The 17,412-nt window shown below is 45.1% G+C and overlaps 1 protein-coding gene across 1 annotated transcript; it reads left to right on the forward strand.

Annotated features, from left to right (window-relative positions):
* The first annotated feature begins 272 nt into the window (after positions 1 to 272).
* ELOF1 (elongation factor 1) lies at positions 273 to 17,128 on the forward strand. Its single transcript, XM_077470335.1, has 4 exons — positions 273 to 418; positions 8,240 to 8,364; positions 10,612 to 10,682; positions 12,287 to 17,128. Exons 2-4 carry the CDS (start codon positions 8,252 to 8,254, stop codon positions 12,349 to 12,351), a joined length of 249 nt encoding a protein of 82 aa, XP_077326461.1. The 5' UTR covers positions 273 to 418; positions 8,240 to 8,251; the 3' UTR covers positions 12,352 to 17,128.
* The last annotated feature ends 284 nt before the right edge of the window (positions 17,129 to 17,412 follow it).

Consider the following 17,412-nt stretch of genomic DNA (forward strand, 5'->3'; position numbering starts at 1 on the left):
CATGCTCTGTGACTGTAAAATGATTGAAACCACTGGATGCGGCTGATGATGATAGAGATGATGATGTTGATAGAGAGGTGATCCTTCCCCTGCCCCCATCACACAAGCCACGTGTTCCTCTCTCCAGCCTCGCGAGCCAGGCCTTAGCAACCAGCAACGCCGGGGAGTTTTACCGACGAGCCAATCAGCGCCCGCCCCACATCCCCTCTCTGTAGATCCCGCCCCTCCCTCTTTCTGTGATTAGCGTCTCCTCGGGGCCAATGGCTCTGTCCTCCTGGCTCGTCGAATCGTGAAACAGTAGAGGCGGGATTAGCTGTAACAGGAAGTGCATGCGGAGGGAGAGAGGGGGGAATTTCCGGTCACACGGAGCAGTCAGCAGCTTTGGCGAGGAAGAAGATAGTGCGGCGGGAAAAAGAAGGTAAATAATGGGAGATGGGGCGGCTCAGTGCTGGGGGTTCTCGTATTGCCACCATGGATGTTGTGTGGGCACATTAGGGCCTCCTCTATAGGAGCCAGGCTGGCTGTTGCCTATAGCAACCATCTGCCTCCTGGGAGATCGCAGCACTGATGTGTATGTGTGTGTGTATATATATATATATATATATATATATATATATATATATATATATATATATATATATATATATATATATATATATATATGAGTGTGTTTGTACGTATATGATGTATTTCTCGCTCTATCAGAGGCAGTCTTCTATTCTATGTCTTCTTATAGGGGATCTGACCCTAATAGGCCTTCATTGCTGACCCCCCCCCCCCCCCTGCCTCTGTAAATACTGCGTTTCCAGTGTGTTTAGACAGGACTTTCCTTTTTATAATGAGGATACCAGAGTTCAGATTTCACTGGCCGCATGCTTGCGCCCTCATCAGCCGCTCAGAAAGCGGCGAAGAGCGGGCAGACACAGCCAGGCACAGCCAGGCACCTGGCATTTTCAGCTGGACATAAATGGGAGCCAACCAATCACTTTTGTACATTTTTGTTTTTCTCCTCCTCGTATCTCCCGACATCCTCATTTCATTGCTGATTGCGGTCGGTAATGTGATCCGTGCCAAGCTGGCCAGCTCCATCCTCTGGACTCCATCCATGTGCACCTACACTGTATTACCAAAAGCATTGGGACACTTGCCTTTACATGAAGTTTAATGCCATCCCAGTCTTAGTCCATAGGTTCAATATTGAGTTGGCCCACCTTTTGCAGCTATAACAGCTTCAACTCTTCTGGGAAGGCTGTCCACAAGGTTTAGGAGTGTCTATGGGAATGTTTGACCAGTCTTCCAGAAGCGCGTTTGTGAGGTCATGCACTGATGTTTGACGAGAAGGCCTGGCTCGCAGTCTCCGCTCTAATTCATCCCAAAGGTGTTCTATTGGGGATTGCGGTCAGGACTCTGTTTGGATCAGTCAAGTTCCTCCACCCCAAACTCGCTCATCCATGTCTTTATAGACCTTGCTTTGTGCACTGGTGTGCAGTCATGTTGGAGCAGGAAGGAGCCATCCCCAAACTGTCTCCACAAAAATGGAACTTCTGCTTTAAAGTGGTTGTAAACCCTTACCAACCACTTTGACCTACAGGTAAGCCTAGATTAAGGCTTACCTGTAGGTCCAAGAAATATCTCCTAAACCTACATGGTTTAGGAGATGTTTGCCGAAAGACAGGCACCGCTGTCTACGGTGCATGCCGCGCGGCATCGTCAGCGGCGAAGATGCCGCGCGGCATCGTCAGCGGCGAAGATGCCGCGCGGCATCGTCAGCGGCGAAGATGCCGCGCGGCATCGTCAGCGGCGAAGATGCCGCGCGGCATCGTCAGCGGCGAAGATGCCGCGCGGCATCGTCAGCGGCGAAGATGCCGCGCGGCATCGTCAGCGGCGAAGATGCCGCGCGGCATCGTCAGCGGCGAAGATGCCGCGCGGCATCGTCAGCGGCGAAGATGCCGCGCGGCATCGTCAGCGGCGAAGATGCCGCGCGGCATCGTCAGCGGCGAAGATGCCGCGCGGCATCGTCAGCGGCGAAGATGCCGCGCGGCATCGTCAGCGGCGAAGATGCCGCGCGGCATCGTCAGCGGCGAAGATGCCGCGCGGGAGTGACGTCATCGCGGCTTCGCCAAATGACAGCGGCGTAGCACCGAGACCCCACCGAGAAGATGGATGCGCTGGACTACAGGGGACAGCGGTGACTTCACTGGCTCCTGTGTCAGGTAAGTGACACATAATGGACAACTATGCGATGTCCATTATGCTTTGCCTTTGCAGGGAATGAAAGAAGTAAACTCATCAGGATTTACTTCCTCTTTAAGGGAAGGTTATCCCCTGACATGCCACGTTTGGCATGTCGTGTTTTTTTTTTTTTTTTTCCTCGGTGGCTGGGGGGAGCGGAAAACCTTTTTAGAGGGTTCCAGCTCCCACTTCCTCCTCATCCCGGGGCTCTGAGGTCCCGGAATGAAGGTCACCCCCCCATCGGCAATCTTCTGGGATATGTCACAGCTCCCAGATGATTGCCTGGCGAGTCAGTGAAGCCACAGCCAGGCGCCCACAGTGACATCGGCAATCTTCTGGGATATGTCACAGCTCCCAGATGATTGCCTGGCGAGTCAGTGAAGCCACAGCCAGGCGCCCACAGTGACAATGTCAGCGCCGCAGATCGGAACGGGACTTCCTTCCCCCACATCAATGGACCCTGGGACAGGTGAATGTCCGACTATTAAAAGTCAGCAGCTGCAGTATTTGTAGCTGACTTTTTAATTAAATTTTTTCCCAGCAGAACTCTGCTTACAAAGCTGAGTTCCACCCTCTGTGGCGCCGACATTCTAACTGGGCACCCGGCTTTGGCTTCACAGCCTGGCATGCACTGCACACACACAAGTCATGCTGCGCGCTGTGAATGGCTGGCAATCTTCTGGGACCTGTGACGTATCCCAGAAGATTGCAGGGAGTGAGAGGTGACCTTCCTTCCAGCACCACAGAGCCTGTGGAGGAAGTGGGAACTGGGTATCCACTCCCCCTTTTTTTTTATATATATATATATATATATATATATATATATATATATATATATATATATATATATATATATAATATAATCTCGATCTAATCTCTATCTAATATACACATGCAGGCGTCACAATACTTTTGGTAATAAAGTGCACATAAACTCAGTGGGTGAGGGGCATGGATTTCTGGGAAGAGGCTGTGGTTTGGGGTGTGCTGGACTTGGCATATTGATCTGCACTAGGGTTGCACTGATGCTAGTATTGGTGCTGATACCGAGCATTTGCAGAAGTACTCGTGCGAATGCTGATGTCTATTCTGATACCCAGGCAGTCTCACAGATGATCGGTGCTATGGTGGGGGGCCAGTTACAAGCACCGATCTCCCTGTGGGGCTTTCAATTAAGCAGTTTACACCCGCTTCTCCTTCTCTCACTATTTATCAAAAGCCACACAGGGAGATCAGAGATTGCAGTGCATGCACTGCTTTTCAGACACGCACCAAACGGTTTTGCGGTAGCATGCACTCTGATGCCCTGATCAATGTACTGGCTCCCGCAGCAGATCACAAAGGCAGTGGGTTTTAAACACTAAACGCCCCTTTCTGCACCCTGTTCTGGGTTGAAACTGGCCCCAAGTCCCCATTTACGTTAGGTCATTTGGAATTGGCAGTTCTGCCCATGATACCAAATCGCTCAACATGCGTTTGGGTGCTATTATTCTTAATGGCAGTCCTAACCCAGTGCAATTTTGACAGAGCTTATTTTTTGACAACAAACATGCATAAGGCGCACCCCATTAAAGAGAATAATCTGCCTTGCGTGCGACATGCAAAAAACGCATGTAAAGCGCGCCTTAAAAGTCTTGTTCCCCCTCAGCCCTGAACACCATAACTCATACGAACCGCATCACATTCCAGTGAAATTCGCGTGTGATTTGGGACCATTTTGGAGCCGTGACCGCATTACCATTGCAATCCTTTTTGAGGTGGTGATAAATTTTGTATGGACTCCTACAGCCAATCGCAAACAGTGCAATGTGGTGGGATTGCTGTGTTTCCCGCACGGCATATGTGTGAAGCTAGGCTAAGGCGAGATCTGAATGGGGCCTAAAAGGGGAAAAGCAACGCAGATTTTTTTTTTTTCTGGTATCTTCAGCTGGATAGAGACGGAAGCCTGCATATCACTGACTCCAGGTGTACCTTGAGACCTCATTCACACCATTAGGCATGCTAAACTGAGCCGCATTAGTGTGCAGGCTGGTGAGTGTTGGGCTGTTTACTTTTCTAGCTTCATTAAAAATGTCACAAATGACGCTTGATTCCTGTGCTTTGCAGAGTTGTGGGGCAGTAAACCTGTGCTTGAGCCATGCTTTTACTGCCACTCAAGCGGGTGGCTGGAGGTGTTCTGCAGTGCCTTGCTTCATGCTGGTGGCAGTAATCGTAGAGCAAGGATGGTGCTGCTGAACGTAGCCGCTCTGCAAGTGCCACACGGTTGTGATGTGCTAGTGAGGGTTTCATGTGGGTAAAGCAGGTGAGGCAATTCCTGCTCACTACATGTCAGGTGATCCCTGAAGAACCACCTGAATGTTGATCTCTCTTCAGAGAGCTTTGTTGGTGTGAATGAGCCCCAGTGGTGACATGGTGTGGGGTCTAGTGCTTTGCGTTTTTTTTTTTTCTCCCTGCCCCACAAGGCAGGTTTTGGTTAGAGGTCGACCGATATGGGTTTTTCTCTGGCCGATGCCGATATTTAGAAATCATGGCAGCCGATATATGATGCCGATTTTTTTTTTTTTTTGGGCCGATATGTTAGGCCGATTTTATTTTATTTATTTATTTTTAATCCCCCTTGATCTAACACACCTTTCCCACTGTGGCGTTTTAAGGCGCTTTTGGGCTAAAAATAGCGCCTGTAAAGTGCCTGTAAAATGGCTCCCCTGCAGTCTGTGTGAAAGACAGAGTGCTTTCACACTGAGGCGATGCGCTGGCAGGATCTTAAAAAAAAGTCCTGCAAGCAGCACGTTTGGAGTGGTGTATACCGCTCCTCCACCACTCCTGCCCATTGATATGAATGGGCACCACTGCCGAAGTGCATGCAATGCGATTTGGCAGCAGTGCTTCATGGGCGCATTTAACCTCTTCCTTGGCCGCTAGCTGGGTTATATGTGCCCCACTAGCAGCCAAATAGCACCGCTAAAATGATGGTAAAGAGCCGCTAAAACTTGCGTTTTACCATCAACGCTCCAGTGTGAAAGCGGCCTTCATACGTGATACAGAAAATTTCTTACACTTAAACATTTATTAAACAAAACAAACCTCCAATCAGTTTACTTGTATGTATGATTTAGATTAAAAAAAAAAAAAAAAAATATATATATATATATATTAAATAAAAACAGGTAGTCAAAACTTTTGGACAAAAAAAAAAATGGGCTAACTTTACTGTTTTTATTTTATTTTTATTTTTTAAATGCTGTATTTTTTTCCCAAAAAAAATGCATTTGAAAGACCTCTGTGCAAATGCCGTGTGACATAAAATATTGCAACAACTGCTATTTTATTCCCTAGGATCTCTGCTAAAAAATATATATATCATTTTTGGGGGGGTCTAAGTGATTTTCTGGCAGAAAATACAGGATTTTTACTTGTAAGCAACAAGTGTCAGAAAAGATTTAGTCTTTAAATGGTTAAACTGAGAACTTCTACACACTGAGATGACTTAATTCATTCAAGTGTAAACATTGTATCTTTCTGTTCTTTTCTTGGCAGTCTGCCCAGAGTGGAGGAAAGTGTTGCTATGACGACTCAGTCAACTTGGACTGACTTCTATACAGAAGTCATTTCAAAGTCCCACTGTAGTTCTAAATCGGCTTTTTATCAGCACAAATCGGCCGATGCCGATTATTTAAAAAACGGCAAATATCGGCGGATATATCGGCCGGCCGATATATCGGTCGACCTCTAGTTTTGGTGTGATCGGGGGACATGGGAAAACAAACGTGCCCTAGTGGTGAGCTGGCACTGATCTGTGCCGGTGTCACACATACTGTGAATGAGCCTTCAATAAGATATACACTAGAATACTGATCCCTGCAGGACGGCTGGAGATGTAGAAGGTGGTCTTCTCAGCATCTCCATTCTCAGCCTTTATACATATGTGAGGGCTCAGTGATGAAGGATGTGGAGCTGGCTGCGGCTGGCTTTATTATTGTAGATTAGATGGGAGGAGACGGGAGTGGCGTTAGTGACGTACCTATTTAAAAGTACACCTATACTTTAAAGCTTAATGTACACGGGATGTTTTACAACCTCCCCTGAACGATGTTTAAAAAACCAGTTTTTCTGCGTTTACATGACGTGTTTAGCCACGTTTGCGTTCAGGAGCATTTTTTTTCTTGCAAATAGTAAAAAATGAAAGTAAACGAAATGCGGCTAAACGAGAGTTACCGCTGTTACAGGCGTTTTCAAATGCCTCTGAACGTGAGGTTTTTTTTTTTTTTTTTTTTTTCCTCTTTTCAAAAAATGTTTCTAAACGCAACTACCTAGAATGGACTATAAACAGCCCTGTGTACATCTACTGATAAGATAACATAGAGGAGAGTTCAGGGGCAGCTGAAAAAAACACCCAACTTCTCTTCTCCTAAATGTCCGTTTACCAGCAGCAGTGTACATGAGGCCTAAAGCTTTTTTACAGGTACCATTTCACCACTTCCTTCTGGAAGTTTGGTCCCCTCCTCCTTCCTGCGACACTGGACCAATCGGAAGCCGCAGCTTTGCTGTGACAGAACACGACTAATGCAGTTCTATAGGGATGGTTCCGTAACTGCCCGGCAACTACTTGCAATGTATGCAGGTGTGGTGCGGTATTTGTGAGGTTAAATCGGGGCGGTGGGGAGTCTGGATTGGGATGTTTAAACCACTCTAAGCCCCCGTTCACATTGGTGCGATTTGACATGTGAAATTGCACAGAGGTCCCGACCAGCATGCGAGCGCGCCGCCGGCAGAGCACTCGTGATGGCAGGGTGGCAAATTTAAAGGGATGTACAGCTACGCCCATTTGCCTGTCCGTGCCATTCTGCTGACATACATCAGCGTGTGCTGGTCGGGAACCGGTTAAAGTAGAATTCCAGGCACCACCTAATCTTTAAAACTGCTCTCTCTTCCATCTCCCCCCTCCTAACACCTATTCTGACTCACCTGTGTAAGAAAGATGCATGTACTTGCCTATTTTCAGGCTGCTACAGTCCAGCCACATGATCCAGCTCACCTGTGTCGGCCAGTATGGCTGCACGGGTGAGGAGGGAGTGCTGACAATGGATGTGCCATTGAATTCTATGGGCAATGTCACTGCTCCAGGCTTTACTAGCCCTTGTTAAAGAGCACACTCCTCTCCCCTGCAGCTTACATGGTGGGGGGGGTCATATGACTGGAGTGGCCTCTTTCTTGAGCCAGCCATAGATGGTTCAAATCAGAGACTGGCCGAGATTCGATCCATGTATGGGTGAGCTGATTGTACCCAGGTCGATTGATCTGTCAGCATGTCTGATTTTTTAGGATGCTACTAGATAGCTGCCGACATGAATCACTGGTCACCCGGCAGGGACGGCTCCCCCGCCAGGAATACACAATGGCTCAGTGGGAGGGATTCCCCCATCAACACTGACTGTTGCTGGAGTAATCAAGCAATTTTCAGGTTGCAGGAAAGAAAATCGTATCATCTATGGCTGGCTTTATACAGGCTAACCAGAATAGGTGTTTAGAGGGGAACCTTTTTAAGATTAGTTGGTTGATGCTTGAAATTCTACTTTTATTGTTAATGAGTTCTATGGCCTAATGGCAAACATTAGCACTGTGACTCTTCCACAGTATCGTCCAATCCCAGAGCTGAATAAACAGGAGCATGTGCTATAATATGTTTTAATCATTGTTGAATAGAGGTGACCTGTCTTATTGCACAGGAGTTTTGACACCTCCCCCCCCCCCCCCCCCAACATTCCCATTATGATTATAGGAACATTGTTTGAAATACTGATTTTAAACCCGGGATGCTCACAGATGCTCTTACTCCATTCTGTTCACAAAATACCTGGACATTTGCTTGGAAGAGTTGTATTGCAGTGACTGGGGTACGTGATATTGGTGTATGCACTGTTTTTTGGTTTTGGTTCTGATTCTGTGTGGATAAAAAGTTGAATAAAACATTATTGAATATATTTATATATATATTTTTTTTTTTTAGTTTAGAAAAACAATGGGACGTAGAAAGTCAAAGAGAAAGCCTCCACCTAAGAAGAAGACTGGAGTCCTTGAGACGCAGTTCACGTGTCCTTTCTGTAATCACGAAAAGTCCTGTGATGTCAATATGTAAGATTATATATGTTTTAGATGTTGTAGGTGGCTGTTTGTTGCAAAATGATCAAAATATTGGCCTGCTGGTGTATGTATGTATCAGAGCTGCCACAACGTAATCGACTACGTTGACGTGCGTGCAGGGCGTCGATGCGTTAGTGGTGGCATCGCTTAGTATCTACCGTTGCCCTCCGTGCCGCCATCCCCATCTCTTCTCCCCCCTCCGTGCCGCCATCCCTGGGGGTGCAACGGATCGTCACCGATCCTAGATCCGAGCGCATATGCCGCGGTCTCGGCCTTAGGAGAGGCCGCGGCTTCGGCCTAGCTCCGAAGCGGTGGCCATCTTTGTACACCCAGGCGTTTACAATGTGATCGCTCCAACAGAGCGATCACTTGTAAACAAACCGGCGTCATGACATAACGCCGGTTTCTCTCTCCCCACTCTGTACTGATCTGTGCAGTGGAGGGGAGAGGTCGGATGGAAGCAGCCATCCCTCCATACCCAGCCCAATACTCTGCCAGCCAATGCAATACGCTGCTGCAGTGCAATACGCTGCTGCAGTGCAATACTCTCAAGGTTATCCAAAGGATTAATTAGCTAATCAAAAAAACCCACTAGATTCATTAAAAAAATAAAAAAAATAATCGGATAGTCGTTGGCTAATCGTTAGTATAGATGGGTAGGTTGGGTTTAATAAACCAGAATTTAGGTGATGCCAAAATTCCTTATTGCACTGTAAAAGTATTAAAGCGGAGTTCCACCCACTTTTGAGAGGTGATCTTAACCACTTGAGACCCGCGCTATAGCCGAATGACGGCTACAGCGCGGATCTTCTTTGCCGGGACGACGTCTATTGACGACGTCCCGTGCACGAGCGGCCTGCGCGGCGCGCTCTGTGATCGGCGAGTCTGAGACTCGCCTGATCACCGATCCGAGCAAGGGGTCGATCCTGACCCCTTATCACGTGATCAGCTGTCGGCCAATGACAGCTGATCATGTGATACAACGGAGCCGGTAATCGGCTATTATCGGCTGACAGCGCGAGGAGAAAAAAAAAAGAGCCGATCACCGGCGGCCGTGATCGGGACATCAGTCCCGATCACGGCCAGCCCTGCCAGTGCCCACCTGCCCCCTGCCAGTGGCACATCAATAAAAAATGTGGGGGCAGCGTTACTATGGGAACATCTGCATTGACCCAGGTCGCCATTCCAGTCCATATCTGGTTCCTTTGATGATCTTGCAAGTCATGAAATCGGTCATTTTAATTTTCACCTCACCAGGAGGCCTCAGTTGATGCGCCTCTACCCCCACCCATATATCACATGGGGAGGCCTATGTGAGAACATCCTTTAAGAGATGAATTCCAATTTGCACCCCCTTGTTACAAACGCCCTGCTGTGTAAACAGATTCGCCAGCTTCAAGATGACCTCCAGCAGGCCATATGGCTCTGTTATAACCAGAGTGTAAAATTCCTAATTGTCTGATTATTAACTATGTTGTGTGGCACTACGTTTTGTATACATCTCAGAATCGAAAAAAACTATTTGGCTTTATCCAATCTCGGGAACAGACGAGATTAATTGTTGTTTTTATATATATAGTGTAAACCTAAATCGCTATTCATTTTCTTAGGGAAAATAACTCTAATTGAAATGAGCATCGTTTAAAAACTTTTTTTTTTTCGTGTGTGCGTATGAACTGTATGAAAAGTAGTTTGAATCAAGCTGGTCCAAAGGATTTTCTTTAATACATACAGCAGGTGTCAGCACTGGAACTTTATACAGCGCTGTGTTCTGGCAGCAGGACCCTTGGAACAAAATCAAGGTGGGCTGAGTGCTGCTCAGCCATTCTCTAGAGGATCTGGATTTTCTGAATGAATACAAAACTTCCACTGAGGCAGGGAGAGTGATGGTATAGCTCTTGGTATCGGCTAACAGGAGGGAGTTTTGTATTCATTCAGAAAATGCAAAGCTTCCTGTGAATGGCTGAGCAGCACCCAGCCCAACTTGGTTTTGCTCCTGGGACAGTTCATGGAGTGCTGATGACCACTTCATGTGTTTGTGAAAAAAATGCATTGTTTAGACCAGCTTGGCCCTAACGAAGGGAGTTTACTAAGACTTCAGCAGTTGTCCGTGGAAACCTATCGAGCCTCCACTGAGCAGATCTGGTCACAGTAGATCCAGTCCCTCTATTATGAAAAGTGTGTGTATAAGTGTATGTATTGCATTTTGTTGACTTGATGTTTTTCTGTATTTTACAGGGACAGAGCACGGAATACGGGGGTCATATCGTGTACGGTGTGCCTCGAGGAATTTCAGACACCAATAACCTGTATCCTTTACATAAAATATATATATTTTATATCATTTTATTTTTTTTTAAAACAAGATTGCTTTAAAGCTGGGAGGGCACTAGTACCCACATTTACTTTATCTTTTGAACTAGACACCCAGAATAACTTGTTTGTTCTTTATGTGCTATTGTAATATTTGGTCATCTGCAGTGATATGCTTGTCACTATCCCATCATTGTGACTGATATGAGGCTCAAAAGAGCAGCTCTACATTCTTTGACAATTATGAGCTTACCTGCTGGAGGTCAGATTTGGCAACACAAAGATGGCATTGTGAATTATAATGTATGAATATTAGAACATGGATTTTAAATCTGAGCTGGGAGAGTTAAAGTGGAACTTTAGTCAGAAAATTAAGTCCTGCTAGATCAATTCAGACTGGCCCTTTTTGCAGCTATAGCTATTTATAACATTAAAAATAAGTCCCTATACTGTTTAAATATCCAGTAATACTGTTATACCCTGCTCAGTGGCTCTCCATTTTTGCTATTTTTTTTTTTTTTTATGGGTAAAGTTCTGCTTTAAAACCTCTGTCAGGTTATTGTGATGCCAACTGTTGTAGTAATAATGACTTATCACTTGCTGAGACCTATGCCTGGCCTGTATAAGCAGATACAATCACAGTGCGCAGACTTTATCAGCTGAACTCAAAACGCCCTTTTCCCATCATTGAAGATCCTTATTGAAAGTAGGAGGTATAGCAGAAAACAAGATGTGGCAGATTGAAAGACGGTATTTGCAGGTTAAAACGTGGTAATGTTTCTGTATGCGAGTAGTTTGCATCAGGCCTAGAGCAGTGTTTCTCCACTTCAGTCATCAAGGTGCCTCAACAGGTCACATTAAAGTGATACTAAAAAAGCTTTTTTTTTTTTTTTTTATCACTGAATAACAAGCACGTTTTACTTAACTGCTCTGTGCAGTGGTTTTGCACAGAGCAGCCCGATCCTCCTCGGGTCCGTTGCTGGCATTCCTGGTCCCTCCCTCCTGCCCCTACAGCAAGCGGCATGCTATGGGAGCACCCGAGCCCCTTCTCTGGGTCCATTCACACATGGAACCTTGGTTTGGCCCTGCCCCCCTCTCTCCTCATTTGGTTCACTGACTGACAGCCAAGGGGAGCCAATGACTCTCCTACAACATCGCTAGATCTAGATGGGGCTCAGGTAAGTAAGACACATCAGGAAGTTGGAGGAAACTTCTTTACATTGAGGGAAATCTCTTGGACAGTTGTTACTAGAACTTGCGAGGTCTCCTGCTCCTGTAACAACTCAATTTTTAAATTTTTAATTTCTCTTGGACAAAGGTCACCAGGGATTAATAAAGAGTATGAATCTCTCCAGCGGGGATAAGTAAACAATAAAAATCTACAGTTCACTTTTTTTTTTTCACCCACTTTATCCAAGGTCTCATATATTAGGAGACTTTACATTGTGGCAATACAGATGTGTAAAGCTTTTTCAGCAAAGCAATTACTGACACGTGTAGTTTTTAGCTTTCCATCATCTTTTATTCAAGCTTTAGATCATACTCCAGACTTTAGTATTTTCATTATGTTCAGTTGCTTCTCCTTGACGTATAATCTCAGACCTTTCAGAAGCAGTGGACGTCTACAGTGACTGGATCGATGCCTGTGAAGCTGCTAATCAGTAGCTGGCGGCCATTTTTCGCGAATCCCAATCCTACCAAGCTGCAGCGGTCATCTTCTGTATCTCATTTTCACTGTACCCAGCTATATAAGGGGAGGTCCCCTTTAGGGTTAAAGCAGCTGGGATCTTTTTATTCAGCTGATGCTAGCCAGTTACAGCCGGACACTTGACATGTCTGATTAGTTGAGAAGGTGCTTTTTTTGGAGGGGGGGGGGTTGTTCTTTTTTTTTTTTCTTCATTTGTTTTATTTTTTTATTACGTTTGCTTTCAAGGATAGAAAAAGAATCACAAATTTTTATTTATATACTGACAATGAGCCTGGGAATGTCAGGACCCTTTTTTTTATGTAAAGGAAAAAAAAAATTCAGCCTTTCATCAATTCCAAAAATCAAACAAGTGTTTGGAAACATTATATGAGGTGTGTATTATAGTGCGTAGTAATGACAGGCTGAAAATCTAGATTTGTTCTGGCGTTGATTTATATAATGTGTCTGTTTGTTAAAAAGATAAAAAAAAATAGAAAGCACATCATTGGTCCTTCTTTTGTCACCAGCTGTGATGTCAGTACCCCAACTGTTGTCACTACTGAAATTTAGACTTGAATCTAGGATCAGCCTGAAAGGACCCATCTGTTCTTGTTACCCATGTCAGCCAATCGGATTCTCCCTTTTTATTATCCCATGCTGCACTTGGGGGGGGGGGGGCGGTGAACCTGGAGATTTTGGTTGCCCTTGGGGCATCAAGAACCAGTTTGTCCCTCCCCAATTAACAATGGATTTAAGTGTAGCTGTTATAGTAAAATCCACTGCTGCCTAAAAATTATAACTGTTGCAGAAGGTACAAAATACTTGGCTGGAAAAAGCGGCGGCTAGGGAGTACCAGCAATGCATTACTATGTTTGGTCTTGTGAGCTCTGCTGCAAGAGATGATTTAGAGTGTAGAACAGGGGTAGGCAATCTCAGCACTTCAGCTGTTGTGGAATGTAAAGATCCTTGAGGCATTGCACGACTCTAATATCCACATGCGTACTTCCTAGGGACAGAGGCATGGTGGGATTTGTAAAACCCCAAATCCAAAAAATGTTGGGAGGACTGTAAAATCTACATAACAGCCATAATGCAATGATTTGCAGATCTTATAAACCTGTATTTTATTCACAAAAGAAAATGCAAATGTTTAAATGCACCATTTTAAGAAAAAACAAAAATCATTTAGAAACTGATAGCAGTAACACGGCTCAAAAAAAAAAAAGGAGGGACAGGGCTACTAAATTCTGCCAAGGTAAGTGGTACTAGCATGAAAGAGAATTTTGAAACTAATATAGGTTAATTTGACAACAGGTCAGTAACATGATTGGGTATTAAAAAAAAAAAAGGAGCATCTTGGAGAGTCTGTGTCTCAGAAGTAGTGTTGTAGTTTCAAAAAATCTGGAGTGCCGAGGTTGAACTTGATGTAGAATAACCATAGTGGCTTTGGGAATGATGATCATGCAGGGCTGCCAAATTGCCCTCACTTCCCAGCTAGAATTAAAAATTATTAAAATAGTGTCTGGCAGCAATAAGCACATGGAGCGGTAGTTTCTTCAGGATAGTGATTGTGTCGTTTTCTTTTTCCTTTAAAGCGATTATAAAGATACACATTTTATTTTTCTTAAATGAACAGGTTGTACCCGCTCCTGTGAATTGGTTTTGCACAGAGCAGCTCCTCTCCTCCTTGGGTCCCCTGTCAGCGTTCTGGGCTCAAAGACCCCTTACCCCCACTGAGTGCCCCCATAGCAATTTGGTTGTTATGGGGGCACTCAAGCGTACTTGCTCTTGAGGGTCTCTGTCTATGGTACACAGAGTGTGGCTCAGTCTCCTCCCACTCCCTCCTCACTGGCTGTGATGGACAGCAATGGCTCCTCTGCCGTTGTCTCAGCCAATGAGGAGGCAGAGAGCTATGAGAGTAGCGGCTCTTGTGCACATAGCTGTCTTGTGCTTGGGCTCTGGTAAGTATTGGGGGAAGCTGCAGACAGAAGGTGTGTTTTTTGTTTTGTTTCTCCCCCCCCTTACCTTTTCATGCCTTTAGAACCACTTTAAGGCTTTTTTTCCGTGTGACCATAAAGCTGCATACACTGAATTCCACTGGCAAGAATCAGCGGATTCTTGCAGCTGGAATGACTAATGCATGCAAATAGTGGCTGTTGCATGTAGCCGCACACCAAGTGGTTACCTGCAGTTAGGGATGTGTGTCTGAGCCTGCATGCAGTCAGATGCATAGTGTGCGGCTACATCAGAAAAGTGCCAGCCAGTGTCAGCTCTTTGTACAGCTGCTCTTATTTGCAGGCACCTGTTCTAACTGTAAGAATCTGGTGGCTAAATGGCCATGTGAAGACGGCCTTGGGACAAATATTTAACTCAACATCTGACTAGGTGTCTGCATTAAATGTGCAGAAAACTAGGCCAGACCCAAGGTGGCACTTCACCAAGATGGTCAGTTTGGCAGCTTTAGAGAATTTAAGTCCCCAGATCACCAGACGTGGCAACTCTTCTGTTAAACTTCTTTTGGATCTGTTTACATTACCATAACTGTGTCAATCTAATCACACAGTGCCCTAAAAGGGGTTAAGCACATCTGGTCTTTAGAACCGCATGAAATATATTTGCTTGCACTAGAAGTGAACAGGATTACCTCCTATATATTTACAATTCTTTCACCAGCCTTCTGTGTTGGAAAAGGATCTTCATGCTGCGATTGAATTGTCTGGGTAGTGGATTAATTAGGACAGATAATCCAGTCGTTTGGCTGGTTTTGTGGGACTCTGATTAAAGAAGATGAGCTGGACCATAAAGTGTGTCCCATTGCAACTGTACTAAATATGACTTTAAAGCAAAACTCCACTTGTCAATCAAAAATCCTTAATCCAGTTATTCTTTAAAAACGATATATATAAAAAAGTGTGTGTTTTTTCAAACTATCAAAATCTGTTTATCTTCCTATGATTTCACTAAGGTAGGATGTGCCAGGGTAGGGGAATAAGTTATTTCTGGCTGTCCGATGTACCTTGCAGGTCAAAATATGTTCATAGCACCCTTCAATCATAGCTGCCACGGGTTGTTAGGAAATCATACTGACACCTTCAGAGTAGTAAAGTCATTTCTACCTCAAGTAGCAGAGCATTCCACAACATACCATCAGTGAGTCTCTTTACACTACAGTGAGATTTCCTTTCCTCCCTTTTATACAGCTCAGATCTGCTAGAAGATCTTGGAATCAAATGAGTATACGGTTGGCTTATGACATATTGGATAAGTAAATGTAGTCTAAGTCCTAGACGCATGTGCATTCTTTTGTGTATTTACTCCCTATCTGTGCCGTAAATTAGCAGAAAACAATTCTCCTGCAGGAGCTTCCTGTAATAGACAGGTCCCTGCTGTTCTTTGTGCAGGGTGACTGGTCTTGGTTCCGCCCCCTCCTGCAGTTTTCTGTGGGCAGCATGTAGTGGCTGGAGCCTGTTGGGTGTCTCCCAAAGCTCTTTTCCCTGCACGGGCTATGTGTAGCATAGTGATGATGTCAATGCTACTTTATCTAGCTTTGGTAAATTCAAAGTGGATTTGTAAAACATGCATGCATGCATACACACACTATATTGGACTTCCTACCTTTTACATCCACATGAACTTAAATGGCATCCCATTTCGTAGGGTTCAATTTGCAGCTATAACAGCTTCAACGCTTTTGGGAAGGTTTAGGAATGCTTTACCATTCTTCCAGAAGCGCATTTGTGGGGTCAGGCACTGTTGGACAAGAAGGCCTGGCTCGCAGTCTTTGCTCTAATTCACCCCAAAAGTGTTTTATGGGGGTTGAGGTCAGGACTCTGTGCATGTCAGTCAAGTTCTTCCACCCCACCCTCGCTCATCCATGTCTTTATGGACCTTGCATTGTGCACTGGTGTGCAGTCATGTTGGCACTGGAAGGGCCAATCCCCAAACTGTTCCCACAAAGTTGGGAGCATGAAATTTTCCAAAATGTCTTGGTATGCTGACACCTTAAGAGTTCCCTTCACTGGAACTAAGGGGGCCAAATCTAACCCCTAAAAAAACAACCCAACACCATAATTCCCCCCCCCCCCCTCTTCCACCCAAATGATTTGGACCAGTGCACAAAGCAAGGTTCATAAAGACATGAATGAGTGAGTTTGGGGTGGAGGAACTTGACAGGCCTGCACAGAGTCCTTAGCTCAAGCCCATAGAACATCTTTGGGATGAATTAGAGTGGCGACTGCGAGTCTGGACTTTGTCCAACATCAGTGCCGGACCTCACAAATGCACTTCTGGAATAATGGTCAAACATTCCCATAGACACACTCCTAAACCTTGTGGACAGCCTTCCCAGAAGAGTTGAAGCTGTTATAGCTGCAAAGGGTGGGCCACCTCAATATTGAACCCTATGGACTAAGACTGGGCTGCCATTAAAATTTCATTTGCATGTAAAGGCAGGTGTCCCAATACTTTTGGTAATATAGTGTATATCAATGTGTTTGTTTTGGGAGTTCAACTTTTAACATCGCGCATTAGCAGAGCTGGGTTAAATGTTGGGGTTCGTGGTGCTCAGACATGAAAATACTGCCTAGACTGACCAACACACAGCATCGAACAATATAACTGGACTTGCCTATAAAGTATTTTTTAATTCATGAAAATTTTATGCTTGAAGGTATCTTAGAGGAGCAATGCTTTGTTACCAATTTGATGTAAAAGTGTTTTTTTTAATTATTAAAATGGAGACCGAGTGACACTAAACTGATGTCATGACTTTTGTTGAAAGGTGTAGGATGGCGTGTGTGATGGGGTTATCTTATAAGTGACACAGGGCATTAACCATTTTTGTTTTAAGCCTCATTTGAGCTCCAGCCCACCCGTCCACTTCAATTGTTTTGCTTTTTATTGTACGGTTTCCAGAAGTCTTAGGTCTCTTTTTCACGTGGCTTGGGTACCTGCGGCCACTGCTGGTCACATACTCCGATCATTCCAGCAGCAAGAATCTGACTATTCTTTCCGCAGCTACCCGGCCATGTGAAGGAGGC

This window comes from Lithobates pipiens, unplaced genomic scaffold (genome assembly GCF_037356315.1).
Source record: "Lithobates pipiens isolate NorthernLeopardFrog02 unplaced genomic scaffold, aLitPip1_a1.2 Scaffold_8, whole genome shotgun sequence".
In the NCBI taxonomy this organism is placed as follows: domain Eukaryota; kingdom Metazoa; phylum Chordata; class Amphibia; order Anura; family Ranidae; genus Lithobates; species Lithobates pipiens.

Coding starts and splice junctions, on each gene's coding strand:
- ELOF1 (XM_077470335.1), top strand. CDS start 8,252: ATGGGACGTAGAAAGTCAAAGAGAAAGCCTCCACCTAAGAAGAAGACT. Junction 8,365..10,611: donor AAGTCCTGTGATGTCAATAT/GTAAGATTATAT, acceptor TGTATTTTACAG/GGACAGAGCACGGAATACGG. Junction 10,683..12,286: donor ATTTCAGACACCAATAACCT/GTATCCTTTACA, acceptor GTATAATCTCAG/ACCTTTCAGAAGCAGTGGAC.